General features: G+C 42.7%; 6 protein-coding genes across 6 annotated transcripts; 3 read left to right on the top strand and 3 right to left on the bottom strand.

Moving 5' to 3' along the window:
* Positions 1-733: 733 nt before the first annotated feature.
* BO82DRAFT_312491 (uncharacterized protein) lies at positions 734-1893 on the bottom strand. The gene is made up of 3 exons (XM_025632441.1): positions 1234-1893; positions 984-1186; positions 734-919 (listed from the first exon to the last, which is right to left on the bottom strand). The coding sequence occupies exons 1-3, from the start codon at positions 1835-1837 to the stop codon at positions 806-808; spliced, it is 921 nt and encodes a 306-aa protein (XP_025490777.1). The 5' UTR covers positions 1838-1893; the 3' UTR covers positions 734-805.
* A 402-nt stretch (positions 1894-2295) lies between these two features.
* Positions 2296-3371, top strand: BO82DRAFT_384261 (uncharacterized protein). Its single transcript, XM_025638086.1, has 4 exons — positions 2296-2782; positions 2836-2938; positions 2988-3178; positions 3248-3371. Exons 1-4 carry the CDS (start codon positions 2348-2350, stop codon positions 3347-3349), a joined length of 831 nt encoding a protein of 276 aa, XP_025490776.1. The 5' UTR covers positions 2296-2347; the 3' UTR covers positions 3350-3371.
* A 333-nt stretch (positions 3372-3704) lies between these two features.
* Positions 3705-4414, top strand: BO82DRAFT_384260 (uncharacterized protein; the record flags this gene model as incomplete). Its single annotated transcript, XM_025638085.1, has 2 exons — positions 3705-4133; positions 4186-4414. The coding sequence occupies exons 1-2, from the start codon at positions 3742-3744 to the stop codon at positions 4412-4414; spliced, it is 621 nt and encodes a 206-aa protein (XP_025490775.1). The 5' UTR covers positions 3705-3741.
* A 2202-nt stretch (positions 4415-6616) lies between these two features.
* BO82DRAFT_312483 (uncharacterized protein) lies at positions 6617-7947 on the bottom strand. Its single transcript, XM_025632440.1, has 2 exons — positions 7747-7947; positions 6617-7693 (listed from the first exon to the last, which is right to left on the bottom strand). The coding sequence occupies exon 2, from the start codon at positions 7634-7636 to the stop codon at positions 7055-7057; it is 582 nt and encodes a 193-aa protein (XP_025490774.1). The 5' UTR covers positions 7637-7693; positions 7747-7947; the 3' UTR covers positions 6617-7054.
* A 2409-nt stretch (positions 7948-10356) lies between these two features.
* BO82DRAFT_355297 (uncharacterized protein) lies at positions 10357-11173 on the top strand. Its single transcript, XM_025635409.1, has one exon. It carries the CDS (start codon positions 10378-10380, stop codon positions 10963-10965), a length of 588 nt encoding a protein of 195 aa, XP_025490773.1. The 5' UTR covers positions 10357-10377; the 3' UTR covers positions 10966-11173.
* A 1073-nt stretch (positions 11174-12246) lies between these two features.
* BO82DRAFT_365727 (uncharacterized protein) lies at positions 12247-13804 on the bottom strand (the record flags this gene model as incomplete). The annotated part of the gene is made up of 6 exons (XM_025637013.1): positions 12247-12269; positions 12409-12908; positions 13021-13111; positions 13302-13335; positions 13502-13580; positions 13770-13804. The coding sequence occupies 6 exons, from the start codon at positions 13802-13804 to the stop codon at positions 12247-12249; spliced, it is 762 nt and encodes a 253-aa protein (XP_025490772.1).
* Between the last annotated feature and the right edge of the window lie 1634 nt (positions 13805-15438).

The following is a 15438-nucleotide window of genomic DNA, read 5'->3' as shown; positions in this document are numbered from 1 at the left end:
ACTCTACAGTCGGTCCCTACTCTACAGTTGGTTCCTACCCTGTAGCCAGTCCCTACTCTATAGTTAGTCCCTACTCTACAGTTAGTTCCTACCCTACAATCGATCCCTACTCTACAGTTGATCTTTACCCTACAGTTAGTCCCTACTCTACAGTTGGTCCCTACCCTGTAGTCGGTCTCTATTCTAGAGTCGGTCTCTACTCTACAGTCGGTTTCTACTCTACAGTCGGTCCCTACTTTACAGTTGGTTCCTACCCTGTAGCCAGTCCCTACTCTATAGTTAGTCCCTACTCTACAGTTTGTTCCTACCCTGTAGTCGGTCTCTACTCTGCAGTTGATCTTTACCCTACAGTTGGTCCCTACTCTACAGTTGGTCTCTACTCTACAGTCGGTCTCTACTCTGCAGCTAGTTCCTACTCTACAGTTGGTCCCTACCCTATAGTCAGTCTCTATTCTACAGTTGGTCTCTACTCTGCAGCTGGTTCCTACTCTACAGTTTGTTCCTCTTCTGTAGTCAGTCCCTACTCTGTAGTTGATCCCTACTTTGTAGTCGGTTTCTACTATTTAAGTAATTTCTTCTCTACAACTCGGCCTTACTCTGAAGTCGATCCCTACTCCACAGTTACTCCCTTCTGCTTAATTGATCACTTCTCTAAAGTCTTCATGATGCACAAAAGTGACAGCTAAGACAACTATATCAATCATAATCTTTATAACAACCAAATTAACAGAAGCTCAAGCACAGATGCTTTAAAATATTTATCTTAAACCTATTAATGGCTTTGTGGCTCAAAACCACAAGTGACTCATGACTTTTCCCGAGCTCGCTTTCCAAACCTGATACTTAACGGGAGTACATCGAAATAATGTCGTTTTAGGCTCCATGAACCGCCTGGGTTTGCTAAACATAGAAATTCATCCTGTGTAGGCCCAGTGTCAGCTCGTCTTTATTACACCAGAGTGTAAAACATGCTTTTGTCTTACATCCAAAAGTTCCTTCGCAGTTTTTTCTTTCGTGTTTCCAACAAATTTGAGAGCTGACCCAGAAAGTGTAGTGTCCTCAAGAGCAGCTCCTGATATCAATGATGTACTATTGTTCATGCAAATCACAATAAAGCCAATAGCCGCTATATCCTCTTTCCAGTCACTTAGTGCATTTTCATGGATCATACTATCTCCGATGTTTGCTAATGATTTATTAGTTGTCTGATTTCGAGGAAGGATGAATCCTTACCTAGTTTCACCTCCCCCTTTTCATTAAGCAAGATATTGCTACAGTCAATTGAGCCATGAGATATCCTGAGCTCAGAATGAATATAGACAAGGCCATTCAGAATTTCTCTGCAGACTGTGGCAATATCTGCTTCGCTCATGTCAACAATACCTGCCAGACAGTCGAGGGAGATTGCTAAATGTATGTACTCATAGGCTAAAAAGATTGAGTTCGATTCGGTGTAGAAGTCCAGCAATGATACCAGATTGTCATGACAGGCTTTGCGAAATGTCCATGCCTCTGGTATCCGACGCTGCTTTACCAAGAATGTCGGAAATTCGCCAACATCTCTCAGTGCTATAACACCGGAACCCGCTTGGTCAACATAATATGACTTGTGGTACTTGATTTTTGTATCTGTTTCTTCTTTCACATCCGTAGAATCGCATCTCCTATGGGGGTGGATCGGGATACCAAAGCGATGAGAGCTACCAAGATGCCCTTTGAGGTATTTTGTATGCTCCCTTGTATCAAGTTTTCGACTTGTACTCTGGTGGCCAGTAATATTCCTTAGATCCTCAGGTAAAACCGTTTCACGATACGATTTCTTTTTCGTCGTGGTCATCTTCAGTCGATTCGAGGTGGGAATTTCAAGATAATAGAGAAGTAAAAGATTCGAAACTCCGAGATTCTTGTTGATCTGCACATGGAATTTAAAAATCTATAAGTTTTTATGATCTCATCGAGCCCAGTGTCTGGGTTATGGGCCAGAAGTCGAATTTCCTGCGTACCGTGTCTTTTTACGTTGCCACCCCGTATTTTTCGAGCCGCAACCCGTGCGCAGTACCCGTGCGATCGGATGTGTGCTGATTGCGGAAAAGTGATACGCCCCACTTGCCGCACCCTTTTCGGCTCGCAAATAACGAGAATAGCGGAAAGTTTGGGAACACGCAATAGCGATGAGTAAGTCTAAACGCATGGAAACCGTACTTGGACTTTGGAGCAAGGTGTGATACATAATGACCACGGATATTCGACTTGAGACAAGATTTTTCCAAGGAAGATTTCTTTACACAATGAATTGATATTTCAATACAGTATTCAACCCCAAAACTGGATTACTTTTACTATCCTAATGGCACCCGTCACAAACTTACAAAGCCCCATTGAATTGCCCGTCAATCGGCGTATTCCTCATCCTCATTTAGCCTTTCCATTTGTTCAGTCGCAGACAGAAAACGAATTTGTTCATTACGGCTCTCCCTATGATCAAATAAGCCGAATATTTGTCGGTTTGAACCCGTCTTGGAATGAGATTGATGCGATTGAGTTTCGCGAAGGCATTCCTGTGGGGTTTGTCAGCCAGTGCAAGTTGGAAGAGAAGGAAATTCCTGTACAGCGCTTGAGGCAGTCTTCACACCCAAGCTTATTGAAAATTCGGGAGGTATTCTTTCTGAAAGGAAGTGCTTACTTCATATATGACCAGTGGGGTTTGACCTTGGCCGAGATTCTTCATCTGTCACCTGTCTTTCGTTTGAGTGAGGTAGAGGTCGCCGTGATATGCAAAGCAGTAAGTCTAGCTACCTGTTCCCTGAATGATCATCAGCCATTAACATACTTCAGGTTCTTCTTGGCCTACGCTATATACATAAAGAGTTAGACATACACTATGGTGGCTTGTCACCATCAAAAATCCTTGTCACAAATATGGGAGAAGTCAAAATCAGTAAGAATTCTTAATCCGACTCTCTCCCAACAAAGACTAAAAATTGCAGCTGGGATAGGCAAACGGCTGTTTCAGAAGCCGAGCTCACTGGAGAAAGCGCGAGATGTTCAGGCTGTGTGTCGTTTAGCTCGATGCCTACTCGATGATGAGGAGACCACCAGCGTCCATGGTACAATTGGACTTCTTGCGGAAGACTTTGCTGGAGCTCCGGCTACAGTAACTGCAGATGAGCTTCTTCAGGTGAGTATCTGTTCTGATAACCCAGTTTCATTTGTCTAACTATTTCATTTGTCTAACCATGCAATGAAGCACCCCTTTTTACAGGTGTCAGCAGTTTCGTGGTGCCTTCGTCCTATCCATATTTTATATAAGGTTGCTTTGGAACGAAAGCAGGAACTAGACTCTAGGTAGATCTGTTATAGATGAATTATATGGAGGCTGGAGATATTGACTAAAGTGGGTAGGTACAAGTTCCAGCAACCAATAACACGTAAATACCGCTATATGTACAACTGATACGGGTTTTATAGAATACGAGAAGTATGAAATCAAAAATCCACAATTGAAGGGTATTTGAATCCAATGGATTACTGGAGTTATATTTGAATCAAAGCGTCCATACACTTCATGTCCTCAATTTGGCTAGTATACTCATCTAAGAATCTTTCCCTAATCTACCTTGTGATTAAGTGATTCTTGGCAGCCTCGCCTACTTTTCTCTCACAGGTCTCCAGGGCTGTTATATAAAAGACTTCAATGGTCCCGTTTCATTTTCGCCGTCAACACATATTTCTCAGACAAGAATGGAACTTTCACAAACACCAACAACCTCAAGCAACGGATATTCCTTGCGACAAAATGATACTGCACATACCATCGAGACACGGTATATGGAAATGCTTCTTGAACTCGATTCTATCCCATGGTTCTATAGTATTCTTGCCGATGGTGCCAACTGGATGCTTCTAGCAGGGTACCTCGTTTTACCAGGAACTTTTACTTCTCTTCAGGACTCTCAAATACTGGAAGATAGCTTGAAGGCAACCGCCACAGGTCAAAAGATTCTCAGTACGATCCAGAATCCTCCCTTGCTCGCTATCGCCGGATTTTTCCTTGTCTCGGGAGCTTTTGTTATGACATGGCTTGCGTGGGAGAGAAGAAACAATTATATCTGGCTTCTTAACCGACTCTTTATGTACTGTGAGATCACTCAATTTGCGAAGCCTTGCGACTTACATCAGAACTAGACCCACTCTTTTAAATGCCGCGTCTGGTTTGATTGCGACCTTAATCAATGTTTATACGGCCCAGGGAGGTAGCTGGTCTATCATGGCTCTTATGGCAACGATAGTTACCGCCCTCACTGTCTCGGTTTCACTGGGTTTATTCATTATCTACAGGTTTGGAAAGCTTCTTAAGATAAGGCAGGAGCATGATCGAGAGATGATAGCAGAGTTTCACCGAGTTCATACTTGAGATAAATCTTGTTAAATTGTTCCTGATAAGTTACAAAACAGTCTTCGACTTTTCTTAGTCTTAGCTTTCTTGAAACCTCTTCTTAAACCTCCTATTTGAAGAGGTTTCGGGGAAGGGGGATTTCACTATTAGCTCGTATTTTTTAGAAGCCCTAAAAATGTTGAATTGTGTATCGAGGAAACTTTCTGTGATAATCTTTGGCTACTATGTAATGTACAAGCGATATTCAGAGCATCTATAGGTCATTTATTATGCATTCGTTTTGTTGTAATTCCATGCGGTCGATGTCTGCAAGCCAATCTCTCGGTGCTAGCAGTGATGCTCATCTTAAAGTCTATCAGGCTAGAGAATCTTCGGTGGACAGAGCCTGTCACTGTGTAAAATCAGTTCGGGGTTGCCGTTCTCTTTTCGGCTCGCAGCTCATTTGGAAATTGAAGCTAGTGAATGAGAAGTAATTCGTTCTTTGCTGTGCTTATAAGGAGCACTCAGGTCTGACTTTTGTGCAAGATACTTACTCAAGTATCTTTGTGGAGACCCCTACTTGTTGGATATGCAGTTTCTAACTATCGCAACCATCACACTCGGTGCTATGGTTATGGTTAAAGCCGATGTCAGCGAAGTAGACGATTCGCTTGTGAGTATGCTATGAATTGTTGTATATAACTGTTTTGGTATATCTCGATGCTGTTCCTATGCTTATGTTTGTTGCCATGAAGAATTATCTCTCCGGCCCCCTAGAGCTGCAGGCTTGGACTGAACCCCATTGCCAGGGTAATACAGCTTTCACAAACTTTGCCAATTCTACCTACGGACGGAATATATCGAATGCTTTTGTATCTCGCAGTTTCAGGCTCTCACGTGTTCTTCATGAAAAAGAGCAACTCGATATCTCTATAACACGAAACTTCGATACATGGTATGCGGATAAAGATCAACTCTCGAGGAATGATTCATCATGCCAAATCTTCGTTCAAACATACAATTCTATGAACGGAACTACGGAATGCCATAATACGCCTACGTTCACATGTCACCGGCTTTGGACAAATCCTGGTCTTCCCTAGTCTTATACCGCCAAGCAGGAGGGGGGTCTTGAATATCGAAACTCCATCTCACTTACTATAATGTCGATGGACTGAGACATGTGTTTGAAGGGTCATATAGGGATGATGATGATATTTCATACGTTGGCCCATCGCTTTGAACGATATGCATGGATTCACTATCTTGCTTTTTATATACCTATCTAACATGAACTATTACTTTCCTGACAGAGTTATAGCCTCGTCAAGGCCTGTGTTAGTCGGTGACTGGATTTTCACTTTGCTGCTCTCGTGGCGCGCGACTTCGAAATCCAGAACCAGCCCGAGGACGCCGCGGTCTGGCGGGACATCTTTTAGCGTACCTTACCTACCGAGACCTGCTGCAGGTCTCGCTCAATCTTTCGCAGATACCTCCACCTTTTGCGGTCTTTCATTCTTGTTCCCACTATCGGTAGATTCCCATGTGTAAATATCCTATCTCCCGTGAGAGGAGACGTTTGAAGGAGTGTATCTTTGCCATGTCCACTGCGTCCTTGGCCAGCCGGTCGGCCGCCTCATTTCAAAGATCCCTGGAACCCATTTAGGCCTCACCAGAGTTCCCAAAACTTCTTCCACCGGCTGAATAGTGATAGCTTGGATGATATACTGGCCTGATCCGTCTCATGTGTCTGTGATCACCTGTAGTGCAGATATACAGTGACCGAGAATGTTGCCGGCGCTGGCTTTGTTACCATGTCCACCTATGAGAATAGTCCGATGGCGTAATAACTCTCCATAAACTCAGCAGCATAGACTGACCAATACTTCATGGAATCGATACTCACTTGTCGCGACCTCGAGACCTGTGGGTTGTGGTCAAGAACACTTTGTACAGTGCCTTGCATATGTCATGCCTACCCACCACTCTCCAGAATTACTTCCCTAACCCCGTGGCATAAGCACAAGTCCATATGAGACCTAGGCGAAGTATGCTCTCATGGAAATTTTCGACAACTCCAACTTAAAAATGATGCAAAGGGCAAAAAATGATGAAGTCATAATTTATGATGGAATTTCTCGGCGTACGTAATTGTACTTGAGCCAGTTCAAGTTATTTAGAGCTCGAAAATGCCAGGAATCTGAATTATCAGGTTTCAAGAATAATCCATTTGTTGCTATGTTGCTAGGGTGAGTCAGTCGTACCATACGCTCTAATCGATACTAATTACCCAAGATGGCAGAAAATATTCATTATAATACGATACCGTTTGTCTGCTAAGCGGGGTAAGTTCATTCTTTGGATCACTTGTTCCTACACCTCTGAACTCTTTTCGTACAATTTTCAGTATTGGTTATATGACAGATCAAGGTCTTCAACTCCCTCGTTGAATCATGAATCAAATCAACAATCCTCATACCCAAGCTGTGCTGCTGGATATTTTGAATTCTCTTCTGTAATACAGGCTTGACTAGCTATGAATGGATTATTTTTGAAACCTCAACTCGTCGTACCATGATGCGAAAGGACATAACTGTCCAGCTCGGTCGCTCGGTCGAAGTATAGATCTCGCCCGAAGACAGAGTCACCACAGTCTCGTATTTGTTCCACTTATCGAACTCATAGTAATGCTCGGTTTTTGACAGCATGCCGCCAGTTAGTAGCTGGACGAGGATATCCAAAGTGTTCATGCCAAGAGGGTGTCTCGTCGTTCGGCCATATCTGGTAGTGAAATTCTTCGGCGCCGGGTATGGTCGGATGCAATGCTTCAATGTCTGAGACCTTTGGCCCTAACTTTCCTTTTAGAATTGGCTCTTCCACAATCTGGTAGTTGGATCCTCCGAAAGGATTAGATCGCTCGGGAGGTGGCGGTGTTAAGACGATGACTTGTCCCCCGTCCTGAGCAATATGATAGGCATATATAGCAGATGCGCCCTTCATGTACCGACTCCAGGCTTGGCTTGACTTTCGAGACCATAAACACTGTTCTTCACAATGAACCATCAGCGGTCCCATAGCTGTGGTCAACGTCAGCATTCTATGTTGATCTGCCCAGCTCTGTACCAAGTTGCGGGGCTCACCGCTCCACATAACCTGACATCCAGACTGCCATATATCGGTGTGGAACTGGCTGCAGATTTGGGTCGCCTCCTCGGTGTTAAGAAATTTGTGAAACTTCTCCAACGTCTCTGGCGAGCACATAGACCAGACTTGTTACAATAAATCAGAATACATGAGGTGTACATTTCATTATGGACTCTGTCAGAATGTTCAGCCTCGATAGATATAAACGCGAGAGAGGACATTATTACATCACCTTTACGTATTTCGGAACCTGAAGAACGAAGTTGAAAAAATGGTACCCCTCTTGCGACAAACGAAAACTTCTATTATGAAGAATGACCCTCAATGCTACATTGGTAGATTAAACCTTCTTTGTTCTCATAATTTATTATGAAAAATGATGCGGAGCGAAGAGTGGTGGAGTACCTCTTTCTCCCACGCCTTTGAAGTCAAAACTAGTGAGAACAGCAATATTCTACTTTTCTTAGAAGTGCCGTCGATTAGTCTTTGATGACGCCTTATCAACGTCATGTGACGAGATCTCCGTTAGAACCCGTCAAAATGTTCTACTCATCATGTTAGACAAAAATAACTTAGGTTAATGTATTGAAACATCTTATCGAAAGCTCAGACGTACATTTGAACATGAGTGTCTTCACTTGCACAGAACATGGTAGTGTCTTCAAGAGTGAAGCCGACCTTATCGAGCATATACGCAAGCGCCACTACGCCTATTTCATCAGAAGGCCTGGTCGACCAGGAATCATGGACAATCATGGTCATATTTGGTATTGTTTCGAATGCACACGATCTACGAGCAACCACCGAAGTTTTGATTCTGATGGAGCCATGCTAGATCATTTGAAGCAATGTCATCCGGGCTTTACAACTTATATTTCGAGCAATAGCCCTGCAACGATTAAATACAATTGATGACATATCTGGCTGTATGCCATGATTTTATAACATGCTACAATGATCTTGGCGTGAATCACCCCTCTTTGACGAGCTGTTTGAACGAGAACGATTACCAAAACATTGACAGACTTGTCTGAGAAGAGTACTACCGGATGAATCTACGTGAATAAGCAGAACTCCTGTAGCACTGGAAGCACGCTTACTCAAGGTTTAGAAGTCTGTTAATGTCAGTAATTCGCCCACTCATCACAAGGTCACTTCATAGGGAGATTGAAACGGGAAAAGAAATTGTGTGACCGCACAAGATGTACAACAGAGGCCACCGGTGGCCCTCGACTTGCATCGCTGCAGCAGATCTAAGACGTCATGCATATTAACTTAGTCACATCACTATAAAAAGCGGATTCAGGAAGTTACGCTACGACTGACTAGGTGGCTGATGAAATTCAATCATATCATGACGTGTTTTTCTCATTTATATCTCTTTCGGGCTCTTGATATCTGCCAACCTCATTCTGACGAGTATTAATGTTTAAGGGCGCTTTCTTATTGAATCGAATAGATCATAACAATTTCTGCGGTGATCAGCAACACTGTTAAGAAGGATATTATTCTATGATTTCCGGGGACTGACTGAATAATCAATTTAATACTTCTTAGAAGCTTAGTCTCAGTTTGTGTTTAAGTATTTGGTTGGCGAGAGATTGAAAATGTAAATACCTTCTTTTTAAGGGTTTAATACTACGTTAGAATACAGATAAGTGGGACCTTGTTTACCTTAGTTGTTGATACCATTGTAGTTAATGTTTGATTTCATTTGCGTTATGCTGACGACGCATTTGGACTAGTGGGGGTCTCTGGTCAGCCACGCTACAAGCAGTGATACAGCTAGGCTAAAGCGCATCACAGATTAATGGTCTCCTAGACATGAAATAGTGCCACCATGACCATGGGAAGCAAGTGAGACCATTTGTTTAAGGGACCCTGAATTATCGTTACTGAGTTCAGAGAATCCTTTATACCATATGCTATAAATTCCGATGCTTCAGATCTTTTGATTCTTTCAGAAATTTGCTTTGAACCCCAAAGAATCATCAATCCCCTCTAAAGTTTGACCTATAACGTGGACAATCTGTAACTAATCTGCAATGTGCTGAGTCAAGAATAATATCCGAGAACGTATCTTATCAGTAGACTGGGTCCTTAGGAACAATCTCAATTTGGAAAACTAGTCTGAGCGTTAGCCAAGATGGAATTTGCGTGGCCGGGATTTCGAACAAGGCAAATCAAGACAGAATGATATACATGGAAGACAATGACCAGAGCGTACTCATGACTGTGTCCAGATTTCGAGACATGATTTCCCATGTGTCAAGCATGGAATGAAGTGATTTTGCTATATTTGTTATGTTGAATGTGATGCTAGAAGAATCATGGAATGCAAATGCATGCGGAATTTTGTTCTTCCCGAGCTCATTCCAGAAGTGAGAAGTGGATAATGGTTCATATTTGTACCAAACCAGAACCAAAAAAAATCCATTCTTTGAGTAGACATATTAGGTTCAGAAATAGTTTCAGAATTCACTGAGCTTGTCCCTCAAACGCTAAACTTCTAACAACATTATTCTGTACCATTTTTTCTTGATAAGGCTGTAATGGAAATACTGCCTGTTGCCTATCGAGGAATGTGAGCCCCGCCTAATAAAGGCATCTGAAGATAAAATCACAGCAAAGCAAATGAAATGGCATGTTTGTTGGCATGAATATAAAGACTATTCGAGAGTGAGCTTGACTATATTCAAGCCATATCATTCTTAGTCTTTTTCACAACATTTCTGCCCCTTCCGCACTTTTTGCGCGAATGCTAAATCTCTAATACTTAAACCTGGATCACCTGCGTAGATACAAAGACGCAACAGCTTTGATATCTAACCTCAACAAAGTGAGACCCGCTGGTACAGATGAAGCAACAAACCGAGGACTGGGAAGCCAATCCCAATATCCCGCAGCCACCAGTGATTACCCCCAATGTACCATGCTTGCCTACACCTATACTCCAGCCCAGACTCCAATTTAAAAACTTGATTGATCCTTCATCTCATCATATTTTCGCTTGGTGTGTCTCATGCGCAAACGTCTTATTTATCCAATGCGACGCGGTAGCCGACCTTCCATATATGTCCAACGGCAAAGGTTCTATCGACCGCTGTGAACCTAAGTCTGTCATGATTGCAGTTAGCTGCAGATTTTGCTTCGGTGTTACCTTTCAGAAAGTATCTTCGGAGATGCTTACAACCTTGAGTCTTAGCCCGGAATGGGTAGTCAGCACTTTTCTGTATCAGAACCTGGGAAAAATTACATGCAGGCCAGTTACTATACCACACAGGGGTAAACAGATCATTGCTGTACCGATAGACAAGCTTGCAAAGGATCTGAAGTTTTCAAATGGACCGTGTCGCGTTCTTGGGTTGAAAACCACTGCTGCTCATCAAGCAGACACTTCTATGGAGGACCTGATAGCCCCATTTGTGAGCAGTAACTTCATCTGAGAATTCCTATTGGGTTTCGGAAGGATCTGTGACTGGAAAACCTCAATACGCTCCACGTGTGTATCTTAGAAGGCATCGTGCAAGGGAACCGGGAATATTGCGGCTTGTGACGACCCAATGAGTATGGGTATGTTAAGTATTTCGTTTTGGGGAATGAAATATTTGCGGACATGCTCAGAAACGAAGGGGCTATGCGAATGAGAACGAGCGCTGTGAGTGAGCAGCCTGTTGCAATGGCATATATTACTGTAGATTCTGTTGTCGACCATGTTTATAGCATGAGAAATCTCGCCTTGTGCAAGACAACCATGCTTGCTACTTTGTAGTGAATTTCTGATGCGGAAGACCAGTACGCTGACATAATATAATATTTACCTCCTCAAGTCAGGAACGCTCATCATAACGATGACTCAACTTTGTACCATAATTAACCTCTTTTAGGTAGTTAGCTATCGCGCTGCGGTACCATAATGATTCCTCAGCCACAATCTCGCTGGTCAAAGCGAACATTGTCGTACCTCTCATGAACGTGAGCTTGTTGCAAGGCTAGACTATAATCACTCTTCATCCAAGATACGAGCCATTTCAATTCGACTCTCCCGAAGTCAAGCGGGAAGAAGCCAGTCCTAACGTGGTTCGAGTGGTAACTAAGGCTTGGCGAAACTGACCTGGCAATTCTGATTTATGAGAAATATCATAAGGATCAAGGGTCAGGGAATTCATTGAAAGTCATGTTTTTAGATGCGATCAGATGATAAGGAGGCTGTTGAATTAACCATTGAGATATGGACACCGAAGCTTCTTCACATGATCGACACATGTGCTCCAAGGATTCTACATAAATCAGAGATAAACCGAGGATGTCAAACCTAGAGACCAGTCTTGAATTAAGAAGAAGTTGAGTCTGCTCTTGGAAGGTGAAGTAGTCCAAAAGTTCAAAACGCAGCAAAATCAGGAGAACTTAATATCTGTCAGTCCAGGCTAAGACACGGTGGATATAGGCAGGTCTTTCTAATTAATTTCGTACCAACAACTAGCTGATCATGACCCGTTGAGGGCAGAACAATCGACAACAAAACACTAGAACAATAAATAAGTTGACAAAACAAGGATTTAAATCCTCAAAAGACCGCAACTCAACCTAAGTCAATCTGGTTCATAAAGTGAATACATTTTTATCTCAGCATAGGGCATTTCAACACCACAGATCAGGACGTGCGATTTGGTCACTTTTTTTGAATGTGAAACCAAGAGATTTGAGATATTTTAACATCTCGGCTCTCAACGGGTGAGAGTGCTCGTCTCTGATAAAGTCAAGATAAATTTTTCCAGTGCCAGCAAATAATGGAGAGACAATTTTCAGGTCATTTCTCTCCTCACAAAAAGTCCTGAGAACAGCAGCTGATGATTCGGTGAGCCACACATCAAAATGAGTTATCATACCCGGCTCCTCCTGCTGTGCCTGGTTTGCTTGCCGTACTTGTGCTGTTTGTCGTAGTCGTCGTGACCTTTGTGCTTGCCGTGCCTTTATTGCTTGCTGGCGGTGTGCTGGTAGTGCTTTTTCCAATCTTTGTCGTGCTTGCTGGGCTCGAACTGACTTTGATTCCTGCTGTTCTTCCAGTTTTTGTAGATCTTGCAGTACTTCCGCTTCTGCTTGTAACGCGTGCATTTCTGCTTGTAGAATTTGTAGTGCGTGTGCATGTATTGCTTGCAGCGCCCCGGGGGCTTGCAGTACATCTGGCACTGTAACTGCTTGAGGTGCTTCCAGTGCCGCTCTTATTTGTAGTGTCGACATTTCCCAGAGGATAATAACATCGTAGCCATGACGGTTACAATACCATCGCATATTTACGAATCTGCGCCAAACGTCCAGGCTGCCCATCAACGAAACCACAGTAGTGGGAGTACATAGCTCATCCGCTGTCTCATAACAGACCCGAAAGCTAGAGACTCCCATTGAGTGCATAGAAAGTTAAGATGAGGGGTAGAAGACAGATTCGAGAGTGACCTTTCTCGATAACATGGCTGGCTGGAGGGTTCTTATACTGTACTCACAGTCTTTCTCTTCTTGACCAATCATATTGTTTGTGTGATCTGATCACCATTGCCAGTAGCTCTATCGTTTGGGATTGTAGGAAGACCTTACCTAATATAGTATAGTACAGACCACCCACTCAAATGCCACTTGTGTTTGCCTTAGTCTATTCCTGACTTCTCTTCTTCTGAACCCCCACTCAGATTGCCTCATAATATACTTTACACCGCCGCTGCTACTATTAGACTTTAGCCAATTGATTATGAAGTGACCGCGCTATCCGAAGAAAGGATTTGCTCACAGCTGCATCTGGTTGGAGAAAGTTTAAGAACTTTCTAAACAGAACCAGAGTAAAATAATCACAATGATACAGTAAGTTATACATTATCTCCTTGGCTAGGAGCTGGCTTGAATGCGGGCTCATTTTCTTTACCTAATAACTATTTTCAAAAGTTCTGTTGCGCGAAAGCCGAACCACTAAATGTTTCTTATTCCTTATACTATCAGACCAGTAAAAGATCCTGTTTTAAGCCAGGTACCCTTCTGGAAGTAGGGGATGTCGCTATTTTTACAATAACCACTATATGAAAACTACTTGTTAGTTTAGAATATCAATACTCTTGATATTTATGACTGTTGTGACTTGCTATACTGTGAGACACTGGATTTTACAAAACTGCCTGAAAGACTACAACGAACATGATCCCTTTTGCTTAACTACCCCCATGTAATGCAGTAAGTGAGCACCCGGAAGCTCGAAAATACTTACATGATGCCCTGTTTATTAACACCCTTCTGAGACATTTCAGAACAAAGTTCTATTGATATGTACTGATTAGTATGGATAGATTTTTATAAATTTCCTCCGAGTGAATTCAAGAAGATCAAGATAGACAAAGATTATCAGAAGAACATCATAGCTTTTTTAAAAAAGAAAAAAGTCACACCAAACATGAACAGAGGTCGGATTTTATAATAATCGCTTCTTAGACTGTCTTTTTATAACCTCAAAGAGCCCTGTTCTGATTGAGGACCAACTTTACAAACTGTTCCAGTTTGATCATCACGAGCAGCACGACTAGGCGATTGCTTTTTGACAATAGGCTCTTCCTTCATATCATCCTGAAGTATCCACTTTCGTTTTCTGCTAACACAGTTGCGGCGAGGCTCTTCAATCGAGTGAACATTATAAAAATGGCGTCGAAGTTCCAAAGCAGAAGAATATGCCTTCTCTTCACAAGATGGATGAGGGCATACGATAGGCTTTTCCTCGTTTATCTTTGATAAGTGTTCATTGTCGATATGATTGATCAGAGTAGCCTTTTCGCGCCATTGCTTGAATCTGCAGTCGGGCTGCATGCTCTCATTGCCTAAGCAGAAAGGGCAAAGCCCTGGTGAAACCAATGTATAACGGAATCGCAACAAACCACAACGCGGCTGTAGATCCTTTAGATGAAAGCAACAATGGTCCTGCCATTCAGACTTGGTGTGGAACCACTTGGCACACAGAAAGCACCATTCCAAAAACGCTCGGTCAGTGCGACGATGAGCTCTCTTCCCATTTTTGTAAGACTGTTGATATGGTGCTGCATTCAGGGATTTCCTTTTGCATTGAAGTATATGCTTGGAGCGACCTTGGATCTCAAAACTGCAGAAATCAGCATTGAAATATATGTATAGGAAACCTGCAACAGACCTTGACATATCTTTCAAACAAACCGGACATCTTCCGTCGATTGGTAATTCACCGGGATAGTATGCTACTCTCTCTTCAGATGTGCAGATAGCCACCATATCTAGCATACACTGTCTTCCAGTCTCGCTGTCAATTGTCACTTCGCTGAATAAGTTATCTCGCAGCCTGTCTCTCTCTGGCATGTATTTTCGGTAGATTGAAAACAGACATGTTGAATCACGTTCAGTGAATTCCTTTCCTGCAATATATTCATTATAGGAGGATTTCCACCACTTTTGAATAAAGTCCTTGGTCTTGCTGCGTCGTCTCTTCGCCACTTTGTTGTATAACTTTTCTCGTTCGCTTGCAAGGTCCTGCTGCTCATTTGGCTTGCCATTAATCTTCTTTGTCAGAATCTCAATCTCTGCATACAGACCTTTTATCTCCTCATCATTCTCAAACTCAGCAACAGCAGCGGCATCAAGCTTCTGGGGAGCATTTGGGTCACGGTGATGTGCCATGCTTTCCTCTATATCGAGACACTCATAGTCAGGCTCTAGATTCCAAAAATGCGCTTGGATATCAGTGCGTTTGAATTTCGATTGGTACTTGAGGTAAGTATCCGGGTTTGCATGATCTAATGCTTGACTGCGTATAGCTTGAGATGCCTTTGCTATAATAATATAATCAGTAAGGTATACTATAGCATGCAAGAGTATTACATACAGTCAATCGTAGTTGCCACTCGGCCTCTGATTCCATG

Source organism: Aspergillus uvarum (assembly GCF_003184745.1).
Source record: "Aspergillus uvarum CBS 121591 unplaced genomic scaffold BO82scaffold_35, whole genome shotgun sequence".
Lineage (NCBI taxonomy): Eukaryota > Fungi > Ascomycota > Eurotiomycetes > Eurotiales > Aspergillaceae > Aspergillus > Aspergillus uvarum.
The sequence above is the reverse complement of the archived record's forward strand: the minus strand, read 5'-3'. Positions and strand labels throughout refer to the sequence as shown.